Source organism: Neolamprologus brichardi, chromosome 23 (assembly GCF_056152115.1).
Source record: "Neolamprologus brichardi isolate AB-2024 chromosome 23, ASM5615211v1, whole genome shotgun sequence".
NCBI classification, from domain to species: domain Eukaryota; kingdom Metazoa; phylum Chordata; class Actinopteri; order Cichliformes; family Cichlidae; genus Neolamprologus; species Neolamprologus brichardi.
The window spans coordinates 4460636-4482504 of record NC_142125.1 but is presented as its reverse complement, the minus strand read 5'-3'; the positions used below and the strand labels follow the sequence as shown (position 1 = coordinate 4482504).

Here is a 21869-nt window from a genome sequence, read left to right as displayed (position 1 = left end):
TTGTTGTATAAAGTTGCAGATGGAGAAGCGCAAAGCTGATAATGGTATTGGTTATTCTCACATCATTTTGACTGTTACTATGGAACTGTTATGTAGATTTGGCCAACAGTGAGAAAAGCAGTGAGTGCTCCTGGTAGACTGTGCAGTAAAAAATATCATACACTGCTGTTTGACAGTTTGTGTGAACACACCTGCCTAAACAAAGGGTTGTATTTACTCGTGTTTGAAAGAAATCAGGAGGAAGTACAACCGTCTGCCCTCCCAAAAACTGAGCTTTATTGTGCGTGCACACACACCTACACACAGATCATAATGGAGCCGCCACAGGGCCACTTGGCATGTAGCCTTTCTGCGCTGTTCTGTAATGTGATTTGTCCTGACTATTGATACCCCAAAATGCCCCGCTCTCCTCCCTCAGCCCTCTCGTTAGCCTCCACCCCACCCCACTTCACCCCCACTTCCAATTTCCACACTAACCCAATTAGCATCTCGTCAATAATGCTCAGCATTTCATTTTGCTGCTTTAATTAACAAATTCAATTTGCTCGAAACTGCTGTGAAAACAAATTAAAAGCACGGCAAATTAAAAGCCCTCAGTTCCAGCGGATATAACTAAGGTGATTACAGATGCGTCAAACGACTGTTTTCTTGTTTGTTTTATCTCAGGGGGCAGGAAAGAGGCTCCTGAGAGGAGGGGAGACCTTGACTGGGGTTCCTGGGGCAGTAAAAGGTCTGGAAATGCAAGAGAGAAAAGATAGGCCTGGTTAAAAAAGAAGCTTTGCAGGGGCTCGGGCCAGAGCTGGTGGAGGCAGGGGCAGCTTTACAGTGAAGCAGTGCTGGTCATTAGAAACACAGATTCTGTAGGTGTAGACAAATACACACATGTGAGGCTTTAAAATAACCAAAACTAAGAGTAGTGTTTTTGCAGATGATGTTATAAACATGTTAATATAATGCAATTATGGATGAGGCTAGAGAAAGATTAGTTTAGCTGAAAAAATATCTCTGGATGTCAGGCTCAGTCATGTAATTGGTTATGTAATTTCCATACACACTCAATAAATAGCCAAAGTATCAAGAGTTTACTTTTAAGTACAGATACTAGTGCTAAAAAATCCTCAAGTGAAAGTGAAAAAGAACAGGCTCTAAAATCTACTCAAAGTTAGAAAATAAAAAGTAGCTCTTTGGAGGACGTTTCTACAAGCGTTTTTTGTGCAAAGCTAACTGAACCTCAGGAGCTCAGTCTAAATTTTAATTCTAATAAATGTGCTCAGTTTGAATCAGTCATGTTGAACATGTGCAGAGAAAAAGAAGGAACATTTAAAAAAATCTCCATTTCTCTACATTGTAGAGGATGACTTTGTCTCTAAACCGGAAAATGAGCAGGGAAGATGTTAAAGTGGAACTCAGGAGGTTTGGGAACCCTAAAATCAGCTGTAATGGCTCAGTGTGGAGAAATGAATCACAACTGACAATAATTTCTAATATAAGCTCCAGTAGATTTTCTTAATACACCGGCTGTGAGCAGCTGACCTGCTCCTCTTTGTGGATGTACACAACTGAATTCAACAAGATGTAAGCAGATGTTTCCTGCATGTCCTGCCTGATTTCCATCCTACAATGACGGTATACCATTTATGCTGTCTTTTTATTAGACTGTATGAAGTTGCATTTCAGTCAAACATAATCAGCTTAACTTCAAATGCATCTCTGCTTCACTTGATCTAACTTAACTCGCACCATAAGCACCACAGCCACCGTGCACCAGTCACGCACTATTCTTTACTTTAAATCCATCACAGTACAGCAAACTAACCTGTTTATCCTGCACTAACCTGCAGAGTATTGTCATGCAAACTTTAAATAACACAGTCTACCTGAGTTTGTTTTGCAGCACGTTTTACATATTCCTACCTTCGTACCAAAACAAAATTCCCAGCAGTCAACAGAAAGGCAACAACACATATTAGCTCTCATTCTGTTATTACCCCTGCCGTGCTGCATTCCTGCACAGGCAGGTTACACAGGAGTACCCCAGACCGGCCCAGTTAGGGCACATAAACTCACACAGCTATTAGAACTGGCTGTAAGCCAGGTACCTGCGACGGCCAACACAGCTTTGTTTGCATTAAATTGATTTTTAGGTTCCAAGTCACATGACACTAGCAGGAAGTTGAAGCTTTCTTGACAGAGTGAGACAGAGAGCAGGAAGGAGACTACTGTACAGCATAACTTTCTCTTGCCCCTTTCCTGATACACCCACTGCTGCTCATCAAACAAGTGTCCTTTGAACACCACCCCGTCATCTTTTCTAGCCCCCCCTCTCATTCCAGACTGTGATTAGAAGTTACCAGACACCAAACAGTGCATCCATCTGCTCCACACATCAACATCTGGAGAGTGCGTTGGCTGTTTTGACATGGGGAAAAGATACACACATCTCTTACGTCTCGGAGTTTGATTTCATGTGTGTGTGTTGTTTTTGTTTGCTTGAAATCGTGTTTCAATGCCTCTCCCCCAAACTCTCCCCCCACCCCCTTCTCTCTACACTGCTAGCAGCTAATTATTGTCCCGCTTAATTACCAGTAACACAGCGGCCCAGCCTGCTCCAGCTTTAAAGAACTATTCAGCACTCCACTCCGATACCTGATTGAACTCAACTAAATGGGAAAGTTGTGCCGGAGAAAACGCTTTAGTCACACAACATTTTGTTTCATTTCTTTTCTAATATGTCTCCCACTGTCTGGTTACTTGAAGATAACAGACATTTGAATTTGTTGTGTAGGATATCATGAAAAATAAAAATAACAGGTTTTGAAATGGAAAATGGCAGCAAGAAACAAGAGAGTAGCACAACACACGCGCACGGGCGCGTTCACCACTGTTGTTGGATCCATAAAGACAATAAACCAATAGAAAAGTACACTTCCCCTGACCTTCAGCTCCAATTAGGCCCCTGAGAACAGATGGGTGAACTTTTCAACCTTACAACTTGTCTATTGATACTCCAGTAGGGCAGGCCTGAAGACAGGGAGAACGGCAATCGATATTCAAGTTCAGTGTTCTGAGAAGAAGAAGAAGAAGAAGAAGCACAAAGTTTCAGTCGCAAAAACTTAACACCTTTGAAGGATTGAGACCCCGTGTGGAATAATCTCAGTCCCGTTTTTCAATCTCTCGCAGTTGATTGATGACTGCTCACATAAAATGACTATAAAACCAAGGTGGATTTTCCAATATACCACTGGCATTGGAGTGCTTCCCAAAGATAAAACTTTTTACCACACAGTAGAAGACATAGCATGCTGTCATATAAATGAAAACCTGCTCTCTTGCACTTGTTAATAAGAGACACAGTGGCATCTTTGTTCTGTTTTTTTTTACTGTGTGTTGAGCTAGTGAGCTAGATAGACCAGTATTCATTTCAGCCATTTGTTCCACTGACATGACCAAAGAGGCATCATTTAATGCAGCGGTCCCCAACCTTTTTTGCGCCACAGACCGGTTTATGCCCGACAATATTTTCATGGACCGGCCTTTAAGGTGTCGCGGATAAATGCAACAAAATAAAACTAGTACCGGTAACGAAAAAAAAGAAGATTTATTCATAACACACGTGAAAAGACCCAGGAAAACCGAGTTAACGATAAAAACGATAACAAAATAACGCTGAAAACCGATAAAAACCCTGAAAACCATACATTTCACACCTGAGCCTCAACTCTCGCGGCCCAGTACCAAATGACTCACGGACCAATACCGGTCCGAGGCCTGGGGGTTGGGGACCGCTGGACTAGCCATTCAGCCATTTGTTCCACTGACATGACCAAAGAGGCATCATTTAATGGGAAATAGTCTTCATACATTTAGTGTATAGTAGAATAAGCTGGTATAAGATTATTTTTATGTATTTATACATATCGTTAATAAAACTAATTTAGTTCTAAACTAGATATGTCAACAATGATTTATGATTTAAATGATTAATGTTCTTCCTTACTAATGGTAGAACAGCAAGGCATTTGTCTGTGCTCAGTAGTGATGTAGCGTTGTCCTGAGCGAGTGCCTGCGACCGACGGGGCATTGATTCAGCGATCTCTAGTAAATACCAGGTCACTACACCTGCACTCCATCAGGCAGGGGTCAATCACAGCCCAATGGGGAAATGATGATAGGACAGAGTCCATCTGAGTGGGTGTGTCTTTATGAGGGTAGTTGTGTGTATGCTCTCAGTGTCCTCAAGTCATTGATTCGTCCCCAGTGTCAAGAGCCTGTCATCGATTCTATGCCGGGTCAAAGTGGAAACTCTTGGCTCAGCAGGGGCTCTTAAGTTACCCATTTGTGCAGGCATGTGCACTCATATCAAGGACATGCGTAACACAGACACACAGACACACTGTATACGGCTGCCCTGTGAATGCATGATCCATGGAGAAAAGATAAACTCAGTTTTAGATCACAACATGACAGAAACTGAGTCTTGAACAGAAAAGCTGATCTGGTTTTTCACATGTCATTTACCTGGGCAACCGAACACCGTGGCAGGTATGAACAGACTCCTTTTCTGGAGTTGAACAGGTGAGAGGGACTGGGAGCAAGTTTTGTGGAGACACTGTAAAGGAGTCACAGTATGACTGCGTAAGGAGTAGGGATGGGTATCGTTTAGGTTTTATCTGTTACCGGTGCCAAACCGGTACTTTTGAAACGGTGCCGGTGCTTAAACGGTGCTTAAAGAATGGAGAACACAAACTTTGTCCAAAAGCCTCTTATGTTTTTATTTTTAGCAGTCTCTTTTTTTCTGCAAAATGATAAACAAGTTAGCCTTTTCTGTTGATACAACATACCTCCTTTGGTTGGAACCGGGGCTTAAACAATGGAAGACACAAACTTTGTCCTAAAACCGCTCATGTTTAGCAGTTTCTTTTTTGTAAAAAGATAACAATGTTAGCCTTTTCTGCAGCTATAGGGCATATATGGTATCACTCTATCAAACAAGAAGACAGCTGCATGTAACTACGACAGTGTTTGCTAGTTTACCTTACCTTACCTTAAATTTAATAACGTGGTTAGCTTACTCAATGTAAATTACACACGAACAACATTAAGCTACTCACGGCTGCTGCTGCATCATCATCCGTCACCATTTCTGCTACACTGGCAGGGCTAGGGGCCAGGACTCTCCTCTTCGGGTTTTTGGGGGATGTTGCTAACTCCGGGTCCGATAACAGGCACCACACCCGCAGTAGATGTGCTCGGTGTGAGGTCTCGCAGCAAGCTATCAAATACGGCACATTTCTCGGCTTTTAAAAAAACGCTATGCATCGCCAGGTGTTTCGAGATTCGAGGTGTTACCTCCTTTGCACAGTATCACCTTAAAGCACTTGTTGCAGGCTGCTGAGTTTGCATCTTTTGCTGTGAAGTACAGCCAGACTTTTGACCGCTTCACCTTGGGCATTTTTAATCTGTAGCTCTGCTCTAAAAGAACGTACGCACCTGGTATGACATCTCAAGAAAAAAAAGCACCGAAATGTGCGCTGCTTTTCAGTCTGGTTACTACCGTTTCCCTAGTCAGGAGTCTCCAAGGCAGCTTATCTGGTCTTCATTAGGTAACAGTGCCTCTAAACTTTGGACCACTTGACGCCATAGTTCAAACCAATCCCACATGTAACTGTATTTTTAGTTGCAAAGACTAGGATTAAAGTAGGAGCTCTCACTTGATCAGCATAATGCTGAATACAGGGCAGTTTTGAACTGGGAAATCTGGAGTCCTCTGAGAGGCACTGTGAAAGTTTCACAGTGCTGTGATACGCAGCAGATAAAAGAAGACAAAGACAGTTCCCCGAGGAGCTCTTGAGCTACAGATATCATTCCTGTATTCTCTTATTGGAGTCATTTTTTGAGATAGCCATTCCTGGTGTTCCAGCTCTTCTTTTTTTGTATTTCCTTTGTTTGGGACTACCACAAACAGCACACACTCGTCTTCTTACCTGAATGAGAGCAGAGATCTAAGCAGGTGATGTTTGGAATCTGTGCAAGCAAGCTCAGTCTGTTGAAGAACAAATGTAGCGCATTGGCCGACATCCACCTCAGACGTCTTACTATTGCTACTGAATGTCTTACATCTCATGCTGTTGTAGAAAATTTCAGCATCTGTGGAGGTCCTTGTGTATTTCAGCAAGACAATACCAAACCCCCTTCTGCACATCTTTCAAATTTCAGACTCGATAGCAAAAGACACAGAGTGCTAAACATGCCAAAGACTGAAAACAGAACTATGACAAAAGAAACCCCGGAGTGCTGCAAAGATATAATCTTATAATTAAATGGGAGAAAAGTTTGCTTTTTAAACCACAGAAATCGGTTCTAAAATGGTTAGCCTGTGTTTTTAAAAGACGCATCAACACGTAGCACTGCATGTTTTTTTCTTGATATTTTAAACAGCGTCCCAACTTGTTTTTTTTTTAACACACTTGTACATCTTGTCCAAAGCTTCTTTAAATAAAAGGGAGCAGATTAGTTTTCCCGTTGGCTGTCACAGCCAGCAGTGCCCTTGTCAAACTCGCACACTGCCAGTCAAACTTGGATAACACACCCACATAAGTGATGTCACATCCAAGGCCACTCAAAGTATGGTGTTGAGGGAACATTTTGTTACCATCTGGCTGGCGGAGCCAGTATCGGCCAACTGGATCAAGTTATTGCCTTTAAACTGACAGTTTGAGGATTTGAAAAGAGATAAGTGGGCCACCATGGTCATATAGTCTGCACCCATGGGGTCCTTGATCAAAAAACAGGAAATCTGACAGACTGCCTATGACAGAAATATGGAGGAAAGGGTCCTTACAGCCAGCCTAGCTGCTCTTTTAATTGGTCTTCATGAATATTTAATGATCAAGATGGAATTGAATCATGTTTTTTAACTGCTATGAGAAAAGGCAGTGGTGTGCACGCCTCTATAACCTGTACAACATATGAACATCCTTTACATCGTGCATGTGTTTGACTGAATGCTTGTATGCATCTGCATGTGTTATTTGTACACGCCAGCTGTTGTGCATGTTATCAGATAGCATACTGCAGTCCATAGTGTTAGAGGCACCGCTGTAATGGCAGCAGAGAGCTGTGTGCCATATGCAGGTGGCAACGGCTGTCCTTTCTTCCGCTCAGGAGGAAGCTGCTCTCAGAAGGAATAAATCTTTTATTTGGTTTGTTGTATTTTTAACTGAGGGCTCCTGGTCACGCAACAAAGGCCTGCTTTCCATCCCCTACGCTCCCATGCTTCTTTTTTTTTACCTTTTCGAACGACCACGACATGTATTAATTGAAACTGCCATAGACATGGAGGCATGATCCCATTTTGAATGATAAGAAACCAGTAGTATATCCTTTGATATACTTATCTGATGCCTGAGATTATGTTTTATTTTTTAAAGTCTCGTGTTCATTCGTAAATTTTACCCACTAAGTTTGCAGCTTACGAAACCTCATGTCCTGAAAACCTGTATTCCTCTGACGTTATGATGTACTTGACTTTAGTGGGGCAGACAGCCACACCCAAACATAACCTAAAAAGCTCATCCCATTAGCTCATTCTTACCTCATCTCCCCTCTTTGTTACCAAGGGACTATGAGTAAGATGCAGCTCGACACACAGAGACAGGCAAATGCAGCAGGTTCCCTTTTTTGCCTCTAGAGTGCTACAGATCATTTCGGTCCTCGTGCTTGTGTGGCGGCGGTGGGGGTTTAACTCTATAAGCGTCCACAGAAGTCAAAATAGTGACTCACACAAGGTGATTGGACGGTTTTACCAGATGAGGTAGACAGAGCGAAGACATGATAAGAGGACCGGAAAACAATGGAAGATTAGTCAGGCTGCTGAAACAAAGATGCTCTTACTCAAAATCCCATCAACCATCGACCTTCACAGTGACCCTGGATATATGATAGGAAGCTGTTTGAGAGCGTGTTTGTGTACGTGCGAGTGTGTGTGCATTTCTGGGACTCGGGGGAAGGCAGTGAGACTGGATGCAGATGTCTGTTTCCTGCAATCTGACACCATCGACAGAGCTGGGGGTAAAACCAGGATTGGTACAAATATGCACAATTTTATGCACAGCAACAACTGATGCATAACAAGTTGCCAACACTTAGACAAAGTGCCTGTAACTTAGCATACTCATATCAAATTATATGCAATGTATGCGATCAGAACGTTCCAGGAATCAAAAAACATCCTGATTTAAATTTGTCTGATCGCTCCATCAAGATGATCTTTTCACCTCCAAGTGAGGCTATGTTTAGATCACTTCTTGGAAGTTATGACTATTTGCACTGTGCAAAAGCTAAGATCATTAATAGACATTACAAAAGAAATTGCAAGCAAACAAATATCATTCACATTTGACGATGACATGATAAATATCAGAGCAATCGTGACTGTTTGCTTCTCTCCATGAATGACATGACATAAATGCAGTGGTTACTTTGTGTGCACTTTCCTCAAAAAGTAACTACTGCTTTTATTTACCTGGTATTTTTATTTTTATCCACTTATCCAGTTGTTGAAGTGCAGTTCCCTTTCACAGGGCGCGAATTGGGGTAAACCCTGGACAGGTCATTAGTCCATCAAAGGGACCCGCATTCACACCAACAGGGAATTTAGAATTCCCAATTAATCTAACGTGCACGTCTTTGTTCTGTGGGAGGAAGTCAGAGTGCGCGGAGAGACCTAGGGAGAACATGCAAATTCCAGAGATTCAAACCCAGAACCTTCTTGATGTTAGGGAACGATGCTAACCACTGCACCACCACACCACCCCAGACTGGTTTCCATGGTTGAGAAAAATAATTTCACAACACATAACCCAGTCAAAAACACTCTCAAGGAGGTAGTGTATATCATTGTCAAGGTCTACAGTCAAGAGACTACTTTGTGATGGTTACATTCAAGAACAGGAAGGTCAGATTAGTCTTTGTTAGAAAACATCAAAAAGAGCCAGCACCACTGTGAAAACATGATGAAAACCTGTAAAGCATAGAGAAGTAGAAATACAGTTCATGATCTGAAGCATGCTACATCATCTGTCGAACACAGTGGAGGTAATGTCGTTGCATGGATTTGTATGGCCGCCAGTAAGACCATGACGCTAGTGTTTACTGATGCCGTGACTTCTGATAGAAGTAGCAGGATAAATTGTGAACAGCTATACTCCCTGCTCATGTACAGCCAAATATTGGAGATAAGACAGTTTCACATTTTAAATGGAAAGTGACCCAAAGTATGCTGCAAAAACAACCCAAGAGTTTCTCAGGAAAGGGAAATTCTCCAGATATTGTTTGATTGTCCACATATATACAAACCTACCTGTATATGCCACTATACACACAACTGGAGATAAGTTATCTGAATTTCAGGAGCGGGACCACGCTTCCAAACACGCCCTGTCCGGTTCTTATCCGAATGTGATCTCCCAGTTCTACAAGCTGGTCGTTCTCGTTTTTGTGCCCCACCCTCCCTCCTTTTTTAAAATTCCTTCACTTCTGCACTTTTCATTAGTACATGGGGATCTCCCCTCCGAGACCTTCTCCAATCTGTAGTTCAATTCACGTTTAAGCCATTCACCTTTATTCACTGGAAAATGCAGTCAAACCTAAAATGAGGACGTGGGCCCAGCTAGTGAATGGGATTGTGCCGTTATGGGTGCATGCCTGATGCAGGGGCGTTAACACCTTTCTTATATCACTACTCTGAAGACCGATGAGCATTGTCAACAGGTTTACTGATATTCAAAAGGGTAAAACTAAAAACAAGACAAAAAATACAGTCATGACATACATATGTGCAGCATAATATACATTTATATACTACAATGCTACTACATAGCATATGTCTAATTATGTAAACTTTTTAAACTACTACTGATGCTATCCCAGACGACCTCCAAAATCGCGGGTAGCTAGCTTAACAAAAGGACTAGCTTTACAGCCAAATACTGCATTAGCGGGGAACATATTGTACAAAAAACAAAGTTGCAATTTAGACTTTAAGTACATACCGGCGATACAACCATAAACCGAAGATGTGAACAGTATTTTTTTCCAACAGGACACCATAAACTGTGTGCCGATATGTTTCCCTTCTTTTTGCCTTTCTTGCGCCGACTTCCTGTTCAATAAAGTTGTTTCAAAATAAAGCCGTTTCTAAAGCGCATTACTTGGAGCAACCACAGAGGGCGCTGTAAACACATAATAAATAACAAGTGACTGAGAATGATATTTTAGTGATACAACATTTTACAACTTTTAGTGATAACAGAACAGGGATATACACTTGGTGGCCGTAGCGCAGGTTATCTACTAATCGAAAGGCTGGTGGTTTGATCCTCGGCTGCTCTAGTCTCCATGACAAAGTGCCCATGCCTTGAGCAAGATACTGAACCTCAAGTTGTTCTCCAATGTGTTCATCAGAGTGAATGTTAGGTAGAAAGCAGATGTAGAAAAAAGTGCTTGAATGACTAATTGTAAATGGAACAATGAGGCAAATTGTATAAAATGCTTTGAGTGCTCGAGTAGAAAAACGCTATATAAGAACCAGTCCAGTCCAGTCCTATGAACTTTTGCTACTACTGTTAATAATAACTGTTAATAATTTTATTATTAATAATAATAATAATTGCTAATAATGCTATTATAAATGCTATTATAATTTACCAAAAAACATCCCTATACAACATGCTGTAATATCTCCCAGTTCACAGAGGTACACTTTAGTGTCCTTCAACGGCATCAAATTCATTTTTAAAAATTGAAAACTGTGAAAGTAGTTGGGTGGTGGCTTTAGCAGTGCAATTTAGCCATATTGACTTTAAATTAATTTGAAATGAGCTACAAATTGATGGCTGGGATTTTAGCTACTCCTCCCTCCCACCCCTACCAGGCGGGGCCTCTGCCTCCTCTGTCCGTCGACTCTCTCAGCCTTTCCTTTCTGTGTGATAACAATCAGCAAATATGAAAAGTAAATTCTGGAGGAAATGTTGGCAAATGGGTTTTGGGTAGATTGTGAATGAATATTTAATTTACTCATAAAGCAGGGGTTTAGTACATTAATGGCTTTTCCACTGCTGTCACTCGATTTGACTCCTTCCTCCTCCTCCTTTTCCCACCCAGATTAGGATGGTGACACCGTCTGCTATCTGGCCTGCTGATTGGTTCTCTTAATGACCTTATTTATACTGATCAGAATATTGTAGATTCATTTTTTTGTGGGTTTTTTTTTTTTTGGGAGGGGGGTACATTGTTGGAGTAATATTATAAGCCTGTTTAATATATATATATATATATATATATATATATATATATATATGTATATATATATATATTATTCAAGAGAGACTAATCGAAACTAATAAAAAGAGAATCTAATAAAGGCATTTATATAGAAACGCAGCGGTTCATCTTTTAGTCAGAATATCAATTTTACATTTTGTTTGAAGTCTTTGCAAAATTGCTTCTTTCCACTCATGGGCGTAAAGATCGAATATTGAAGAACAGAAGCACTGACCCAGGCTTACTGCTAAAGTTGCCCATAAAAATAAAAAGTTAATTATGGTCTCCTATAACACAGTTTTAAGTCAATGTGTGACTCTGGTCTCTTGGTCTGTCTCTGTGTTGTTTACTGTGCTGCTGGCCACAGAGCCCCAGAGTCCACAACGGCTGGCTGGACTAGGATGACAGCTGGAGTGGCCGTCACCTCTGGCTCCCAACTGTTTTCTTGTTTTCTGACCTAATAACACTTAAACTGGCATTCAGTCTGGATTCACCTGCGGTAAACAATGTGTGGATTTCAGGCTGATGGGTTTCTTTCCAAATAATAATTTCTCCTTCTTGGATTTTTATTCAAACGTGCACTCCATCAGTCATCGGGTCAGTGTAATTAGTATCTGTTAAGCTGTCACCCATAAAAGGTATAATTTCATTGCAGTCAAATATCAAAAGATTTTTTTTTAAGGATGAAATCAATCACTTAGTCAGAAACAAATATTTAATGTATTTGATTCATCGGACATTATGGCAGTGAGGGGGCAGTGAGGCTGGGATGGCTTCAGCCAGGGTGTGATCCCCCAGCTCTTGGCTATGTTTGATGAAGATTAATTCAATCCTATTTTCTGCCCTGAAATGCTTTTGCTAATGTGATTCTGTCTGTCTTGCTCCCTTTTCGCTGTTTGTGTGTGTGTGTGTGTGTGTGTCTCCTAAGCACGTTATTCATGTTGAGGACTAACAAAAGCAGCAGGAAGATAAAGCAGTGGTAGTGTGTTGTAATTCTCTACCACAGATTCATTATCTGTATATAAGTACTGGCAGGCTGAGCGGCGCTTACACTTTGAATTTGGTGGTTACAGATTGAGTAAGAGTGCATGTGTGTGTGTGTGTGTGTGTGTGTTTGTGTGTGTGTAGGAGAGTATAAGAATGGATGGGCTGAGTATGAGAATAGATTTTAAAATGTTATCAGGGTTTAAAGTGCCTCGGCGCTCTGCATGTTGTGCGCACATATGTCTGATTTTCTTATTCAACACATCTACAGCTGTACCATAATCTTAATAAAAATCTGAAACATTTTTTAAATGCCACTTCAGCAGTCACTCCACCACAGTTTCACTTGCAGAGATTTCCAGGGCCAGTAGAGGGTGCCACACAATCCCAGTGATAATTGAATCAACCTCTCTGCTAATGCATAAACATCCGTTTTAAGAAACTTAAGACGAGACATTTCTGCATTTGTTTTTTCACATGCTGGTAATTCAACTTCTACATGCATGTCTATTTCACACGTGTCCATGGACGTCATAATGCAGAGCTTGATCTGGACCATGCAAATCTAACAATATACGTCCAAGCAGACAAGATAAGAAAGAAAAATGTATCATTTTTTAAAAAGGGAAAAAAATAAATAATAATAATGTGGTCTGTTGCTGTCCAGCAGCAATTTTAAGAATAAGAGGTGTCAATGTTTCTCTGTGATCTCTTAAGGTGGTAGCAACAGCCCTGTGCATGTGGATGTCTGTAGACGGTACGGGCTCTGTGTGTGTGTGTGTGTGTGTGTGTGTGTGTGTGTGTGTGTGTGTGTGTGTGTGTGTGTGTGTGTGTGTGTGTGTGTGTGTGTGTGATCTCAGCTTGTCTATGACTCATGATGTCACAGTGACCTCTACCGCATACGTGGACTCCCATCACAACAACTGTACCTCTTTCACACAGCGCTACAGCCACATGTGCATTCACATGTAACATGAATATTTGCACTGCTCCATGTTCTGTATGGGAATGTGAGTGTGGCATGAGTGACATTTTACTCAAGGCTTCATAAGTAAATAAATCTACCTGTAAAACAACCTGCATGCCTCCACCCTCTCATATTATCACATTTCAGCATCTTTTTTAGTCAGACCACTAAGAAAATACTTCTCAGTTTTCTCGCGATGGTTCAGTCTCACTAAAGTAAATATAGGACTGTAACCTCCTTGCAACTCGGGAATATCGGTGTATCTGCAAGTTGCATCTACTGCTTTTGATTACAAGGCAGTTGCACGGGCAAACTGTCTCCAAACCATCACAGTCTGATCTGGACTGCAGTCACTCTCAGGCTGATTTGTGAAAGTTTGCAATTAATTACTGTCTGATTTATAAATGCAGAGTGTCGACATGTTGGCTCTGAGTAGGTCTGTGCCAGTGAGCATAACTCATCTGCAGCGCGTCTTTTTGTAACAAGGGACTCGACGCAACTGGTTGCCAACTGTCTGTACTGTGGTTATACTCCAATTTAAAAGCAAGATTGTTAAGCACCTGTTTTATTTTGCAGTTAAATAACCGTCCTGCAGTAACTACATCAATACTTATAGAGGTTCTGAATGTAATTGGTTAATATGAATGTCAATTTCTGCCTATGTAGACGACACTAGATTTGCGATTTTCACTTATTTATCAGTTAATTGCAGCGTTATCACAAACCGATTGTATGAAATTGCTGTTTGACCCCATTCAGTTGCAGACTGACTCGGTCTTATTGCTGTTTTATTGTCATCTCAATGCATCAAAGTTGCTTTGAAAATGAAACTGGCTGCGAGTGGTCACAGATCTGGTCCCTGTCTTCAACGCAATCATGAGGAAATGAGATTGCAACTTCCCTCCACACAGTTGCAGGAATTTTAGTCATGTCACCATCTCCATCCTCCGTCTTCCTTGTTTTTTGGTTTTTTTTTTAGCACAACCTTATTACAAACCACTGATACCCACATTTTGTCTACATAAAACTTCTCAAAACATCGTTATCTTCATCCCACCACTTGTATCCAACATTTTGGGTAAATTTTATAGAATTAAAAAACGGAGTAGTGTGACTCACTGCATTCTTGATTCTCAATACAGTGGCAGATGAAATGCACTCAGTGGACCTCTTTCCACTTGTATTCTATATTATAAGTCACTCTGAGTAAGAACATCTGCTAAATACTAAAATAAGTGTTTAGTAGGCCTATCAGAGAGTTCCACTCCAGGCAGTGCTGTATTTGAAGAGAGAAGGACTCCAAGTATGTTGAGAGTCTCTTTGCTTATCCCTCTCAGCAACTGGTTAGTGTGGTGCTTGAATATTAATGATGTCTAAACCCAAAAGCTTGCGTTGACTGTGACCTAGCCATACCGTCGCTCTCACCCTCTCATGCACATTTATGCATGCACACAAATGCGTAGCGTGTGTGTGTGCGTGTGCATACTTTCCTAAAATGTGAAGATCTTCTTTCCCGTGGGGACTAGTGGATGAGGAGGGCTGAGGTGTTGATTACTGCAGTGCTTGACAGTCAAGTGTACATGTCTGTGATTGTGTGTGTGTGTGTGTGTGTGTGTGTGTAGGAAGCCAGCAGGTTAAAGAGAGGGGTAGCCAGCTAACACCCCCCTAATACTCCTTCTCAGCTGCCGAAGACGTCAAGTGTAAAATTGCGCACTCTTTCAAAAGCACTCCATCGAAACCGAGGAGATCACACTTCCACGTGCACCCACTCACATACGTGCACACACAGCTTTGGGAAACAAGTTTGAAAAAAAGACAAGTTTGGTTTGCAAACTAGTAGATTGCAAATAGACTCAACAATGGATTGAGTTTGAGACATCACAGTACTCTTAAAATACAACTACAAAAACAGCCGCGTCACACATGTTAACAAACGTCGATACAGAATTACCCACAGAGCGTCAAAAAATGACAAATAATAACTTTAGTAAATAATCTTATTTCACCATCAACTGTGAAAGCTGTTAAACTCAGCAAACTAATTTGGCAAATTTGAGCATCTCTGCGGGGTTTATAAATGAGACCCAATAATGTGATTGATTATTTCATGACATTTGACGTCTTTTATTCTCTCCTTTTCTTCCAGCAACAAAGGCGTCTAGACCTGTTAACCATCACCAACTCTGGTAGGTGCCTGAATTTCTGTGCTTGGATTTCATTGTCACCCACAATCAAACCACCGCAGGACAAAAAACACAACACTAAAAGCACTCTCTGATGCACACTCAGTATTTTATCTGTTTCATAATCTGGTTTGATATTGACTTTTCCCAAAAAAACAACAACAACATAATAAAGCAAATATATTTCGCTCTTACCCCATTATAACTGCTTAAATGGTTACTGCTTGAACAGCTGGGCAGTTGAAACGCAGCGATAAAACTGTTTGTGTTGTCAAAAACTGTGTTGCAGAACCACTGCTGATTTGATGGCTGCTTGTCAGTTATTTGAGCGCGTGTTAAGGGATCCTGTCTCATGGTGTGATGATTTAAATGTCCAGTAACTAAAGCTTTCCACCTTGGGATTAAATGGAAGTCATGATGATGTAGTGAGAGCAGTCATAAGTGCAAGCATGTTCCCTAAACAGATCTTCAGAGTATATAGAAGCATGTTTGTGTGTGTTTTGTCATTTTGAATGTCTAGCAGAATCGTTTAACATGTTTTATTGTTCAAAAATTATATTCTCTCTCTCTCTATCTAATATACTGCATTTCATGCTCTATCTCTCTAAAGCCCTCATCATGGAAAGCACCGTCTGCTTTGATTTTTCAGCTCGCACAGAGAAAACAAGACCAAAAAAACACTGGTTATGCACCACAACCAGAGATGGGCAGTAACACGTTACTTGTACTTGTACTGTAATCTTGTACTTGTACTGTAATCCGATTACTTTTTTCAAGTAATGAGTAAAGTAAGGGATCACTATTGCAAAAACGGTAATTAGATTACCGTTACTTTCCCGTAGGAACGCTGCGTTACTGCGTTACTAAAACCGTGATTTTTTTGCGAGAATGTCTCATGACAGTGACGTAAGCGAGTGCAACATTTGTGACAACAGCTGTGTGCAGATCAACAATGGATCATATATCGAGTGCGGGAGAGAGTCTGAGCGTGCAGCGTTTAAAGCGTGGAAGTACTGACCTTACTTTGAGTTTGATTCCATAAAAAGTGACAAAAACATTAGTGTCCGTTGTGCGTGGGAAGAAAACTTCTTTTTACAGCGAAAAAACCCCTAAACTTCCAAGCAAGCACCGAGTAGCTACGACGTAATGGGAAACTCACAGAGAAACTCGCGGATTCTTCCACTGACCGCTGTGGCACACCTGCACCAGGGTAAACCTCCGCCTACCCCACTCCTGCTTTACAGGTGAAAATAGAGCAACAGGACCGCTAGTCTTTGACTTTATTTATTTTCTGCTGTGTTTTACTTGCATCTATTTGAAAGACTGAGTGTAAACACAAAAAAAAAAAAAAAATTATGTGCTGGAATGTGCAGAAAATAGGTTTAAATATTAAACAAATTTCTTCCAGTCAGAGAATGGTGCATATAATTACATTTTTGCTTGATGCATAAAGTTAAAAGATTAAAACTAATAAAAGAAGTTTGAAAAAGAGACTTTTCCATTTGATTACATTTTGTATGATGGATTATGCAGAAAAAGTAGAATTGGGCTGAAAGATCTATCGCTTTATCACCTATTCAGGTTGTAAATCGTTTTTTTAAAAAGTAACTAAGTAACTAAGGAATTAATTACTTTTGAAAATAAGTAATCAGTAAAGTAACAGGATTACTTTTTTGGGGAAGTAATCAGTAATTAGTAAGTGATTACTTTTAACAAGTAACTTGACCAACACTGACCACAACCCAAGGTCCTGAATATAATGATAGCCCAACATTTGAAGCACAATCAGATCCAGAGCAACAGACTTCTGCAGAAGTTTCTACATAGTTACAACTTATATTTGGATGTGTAATGTCAGAAAAATAAAAAACTCAGGTAAGTTATGTTGCACTGAAGCATAAAATGTGACCCACACCCATTCCTTCTTTACTGGTCTCTTCTCCAAGTTTATACAGTTTCTGTATGCCATCCAGTATTATGACATTTATTAGTAATAATAATGTAACAGGAAACAAATCTAAGCAGGATATGAGTCATACAAATCCATCCTTCCATTCTCTTCCAATTATCTTTATCAGGGTAGCAGGGGGCCTGGAATTTATCCCAGTTACCATGGGGTGAGACGTGGGGTACACGCTGGACAGCTCACCAGTCAGAGGCAGGGCTAAAACAGAGAGACACAACCATTCGCACTCACAATCACACCAGTTATCTTAACCCCATATCTCCTGACTTGCGTACAAGACCCACTCCACCCTTTTCCAGCTGAGAATCACTGTATAACAAATGTATATGTAATAAACTAAAATCCTAATTCTGATGAGTGAAAACAGTGTCCATCAAAATGCTGCAGAAGTAGACAGTTTGCAGACATCTTGCCTGCTCACTTTTCACCTTGCTTCTTTACAATTTTCTGTCTTCCTGTGTTCACACTTCTGCTTTGCTCATACCTGAGACATTTTAAACGTAGAGTTAGCAGAAACAGCTCTGGTGAGTAATAAAAGTGGCAGACTGAGAGGCAGTGGCAAATACTCTGTGTATGTTGCATGTTTAGGTTGTCTTGTATATCCCTGTAACTCTAAAATCCTTGCAGAAGCACAACTACAATGATTTGTGCTCATTCTCATGCACTCCTCCTCCTCCTCAGTCCACATCACTGAACCAAACATGCACAAATCCTGCTACAACATCGTAGATTGTATTGGCGCTGATAATAAACAGACAACCAGGAGCAAACAACTTTAAAATACAAACGTTTTTAATATATTCATTATGTAAATGCTGATTTTCATTCAATAGTAGCTTTTAAAACCGAGTAGGTGAAAAACAGGATTTTTGTTGTTCATCTGAAAATTTCAGCATCTTATAAGAATTTAACATTTTCCGTCAGTTTCTCTTTGAGAGGATCATTTGTTTGTGAACAGTTTGTCGGTGGATTTCGTCTCCTTTTCAGCTGACACGAGGCTCATAATGTGCGTACGTTTTCTGCAAACTAGTTGGAATTACATCCACCATGTAGCTCAAACTCATAACATGTGGTTATGCACACATATGGTGCTCCAAGTTTGACTCGATGTGGAAACGTATCACGAAGTAGTTGCGATGTTAGAAATGTATGCCAGTCTCTCAGAAAGGCAGCTGTGTGAACAAGGGATTTACTCAGATGGAGAGCAACGGGGGAAAAAATTCAAAAAACGGGGGAGGAGAAACAGATGGTGACGGCACGAGAATACAGAGACCCATATGTCTAAGGTATCTGGATGATCTAATATGCTTTGATTAGAATAATGCATATGTGAAGCTCATGGAGACCCGGTTAATTTAGCAGGTTTGCTTTGCAGCTGTTGCTCAGGCCTTGAGTTTAGGCGCAACCCACCCATGGCTTCCACTGTTTGACAGAGAGCAGCCGCACAGAAAGAAAAGGTGGGAAGTTGAGGAAGAGTGTAAGAAAGATTTTAGAGGAAGGCATCACGCGCCGTCCGGACATCGAATGTTTAGAGCTGAGATGTGATATATCACATCAAAAACACATTTGATTAAATGCAGTGCTAGACGCTGTCAGCGTATTTGCAAATGCATTTCTTCATCCCACTATTGCGTCTCAAAAGGATGTATACATTTCCATGTACATTAGTTTGTAGTGAATGAATGTAGCCCGCTTTGAAGAATATCAGAGCAAGGTAGGTAAGGAAAAACTGTCTTGGAATATATTTTTTATGGATGGTTTATGATTTACCTCAGTTTGTGCAAAAAAGAGAGAAGCATTGATTCTTCAACATTGTCGTCCTCTTTCATCTTCAGTAAACGCTGGTCATTTCAGGTCGTCTTCTTGTCTCTTCTGCCTTTTGAGCACAGCTATCGACAGGCTTTAGTCAGGCCCCTGAAAGAATTCTGGTTAACTGTTTTGTTTGTGTACGCTTTTGGTCAGAGGTGAAAACGATCTTCAGCTTGTGTTGTTAAGAAACATAGAACAGCTTCTCGAAGCATGTTGTTACCTTCAAATATCACCTCTAAGAATGGGAAGATGTTTGCACAGTGGCTTTCTCTCTGTCCTTTTGTCCTAATGATAACAGTGTTTGTGTTACTACCGTGGGTGAAAGTGAGCAAAAACAACAGCGTTTTTAAAGGGAAGCACTGCTCAGCGAGTGACGTTTGATAGCCTAAATCTTTAATCCTCAGGTGTGATGTCCTTATGTTAACTGCGGTGGATCTTATCTGGTTAACCAGGTATCTGGTGTCAAAAAACAAAATTGTAGTACAATCATTGTAATCATTCTAATAGTATGACAATGATAGGCTGTTTAGTGTAAGCTATACTTGTTATTTAGCACTATTGTTGTCCAGTTGGAGTCCATGTTGGACTGGTGCAGAGCAGACAGTGGTCTTCATGGCTGCTCAAACTGCTGTTTTGATTGCTTCGCCCTCACCACAGATCTTGTATTAGCGCCTACGGCACAAGAAGAAGTCAAAACAGGAGGGTTTTTTGTTTTCCAGAAAGTCTCATCTTTCCAAACTGTTGGAACGCCTTCCACTGTATAATCTTTGAATCTCTGACTTCCTGTACTGATATGTCATTGAAATGGTGAAAAAAAACGAGTCAGTTGTACACTTGTGTCTTAAACTTGGATGTGGCTACAGCATGTGTGCTTCTCGAGAGGTGCGCAACCTGATGGACTGCCACCAGAGTGATGTCACTTTGTCGTATTGTGCTATTCACCAGGGGGAGGACGTTGAGCATAATGGGGCCTTTGGATTATCAAACTGTAGAGCAGGCCGTGGTGATGAGGGGGAGAATAATGTGGTCGCAAATTTTGAAGCCATCCTGATAACCTTCTCCCACCAACGATGTGGAGATCCAATCCTTTTAGATCCAATTAAAATTAAGACACTCAAAAAGATGCTCTGGAAAAGAGTCATAATACACTGAATCATATGAACAGCAGGAAAAATACATACAGACATTTAGCAAGAGAATTACATAGCAGAAAGCAAGCAAAGCAAAACCCCGGGGTGTACAGCCTTAAGCACAGACAGCAGAGCAACACAGAGACGGACAGGAAGCAGCAGCAGGAGGAAAAGAAGGTGCTGGGGGTGTCCTCTGGTCCCCTAATATAGGGACCAGTATCCCCGCCCCCTGCTGCTGGGTACCTTTCCCACGCGCCCAAACACAGCTGCAGGGGTCAGGTAGCGGCCAAGGTCTTGGCCAAAGGCCAGTCAGGACTCCGACTACCCCTTGCTCTGGCTTATCACAATAGGTCATGACACGGTCAAAGGTCACACATTAATCCTAATTATTAAATCTTATGATATTTTATTGTGATGTGTTCAGGATCTCTGTTACAATGTTACTGTTTTGGTTGTGCTACATGAAAGATGTTGAGTGTGTATTAGGGAAGGTTAGTTAGCGGAGAGTAAATTATTCAGGAGAACGCTCAACAGCATTAACTGCCCTGTTACTGTAAAACCTTAATAAACCTCGGTGAAGCAAAATGTCGTGTGCCTAAGACTCTACATGAAAGTTAAAATATATATGTTCAGTGCACATAGATATATAGTGTATATAGTTACATAGTTTTACATATCACACAAAAATCCACCACAATAACCATGTGAAAAATGTGAAAAAAACAAAAGTTAATTAGTGAAATTGAATTGATGATATGCACCTTTTTTTTTAATAGTTAAATTCAACACAGATCCTTTTTTTATTGTTAATGTTTGATAAAAACTGTCAACTTTTTTTCTTCTTCTGGAGTTGGATGTGTCAGAAAAAGTGTGAAAACCGCTGAGTGAGATCAACGGTAGCAGCTGTCAGTTTAAATTTAGGCTGATGATGCTGTTTAGTTTCACTTGTCGAATCCTGCATTCACACTGGCTAAGGGCAGGAACACAGTTATGATAGCACACATACAGTAACATCTGTTTACATCTCGTTACATTAAATGGTCTAAATCAACAAAGAGTAGTAAACCTAAGAAACACAAAGAAAATAACTTTACTGCATGATTTATTTTGAAGTGTTTCTTTGCACCGTGCTGCACCGTGGCCACCTCTTTCTGTTTCACGTTCTGAGATCTGTTCAGAGGTTTGTATCATCGTTCTTGCAATGATCACGGTCAGTAACCCTATTTGTGCTCGGGTATGACTCAGCAGACCTTTGTATCATAAATAGATATGAGTGAGTCACAGCACTCTCATGACCAAACATTTCCTACCTGTTTGGGTAATTGTGCTATCATAGCTCTTAGCTTCTGATAGTCAAAATGGAAACTTTATTTCCATAGAAGCGTAATGGAAATGTCCATTAGTGATTTTTTTAGGGCTTAGATATTGCTGATTGCTCATGTGTGAAATCAGGGACAAATTTTGGTCTTTATTTTCTTTGGTTCCTTCAGAGGTTGACCTAACTGGAG

At 40.8% G+C, this 21869-nt stretch overlaps 1 protein-coding gene across 2 annotated transcripts in view; it reads left to right on the top strand.

Annotated features, from left to right (window-relative positions):
- The window catches only part of agbl4 (AGBL carboxypeptidase 4), a 359352-nt gene that overhangs the window by 230853 nt on the left and 106630 nt on the right, over positions 1-21869 (top strand). For both annotated transcript variants that reach the window (XM_087836562.1, XM_087836561.1), the window contains exon 6: positions 15420-15459. In XM_087836562.1, coding sequence (XP_087692688.1) covers positions 15420-15459 — 40 coding nt within the window. The remainder of the gene's footprint in view (positions 1-15419; positions 15460-21869) is intronic.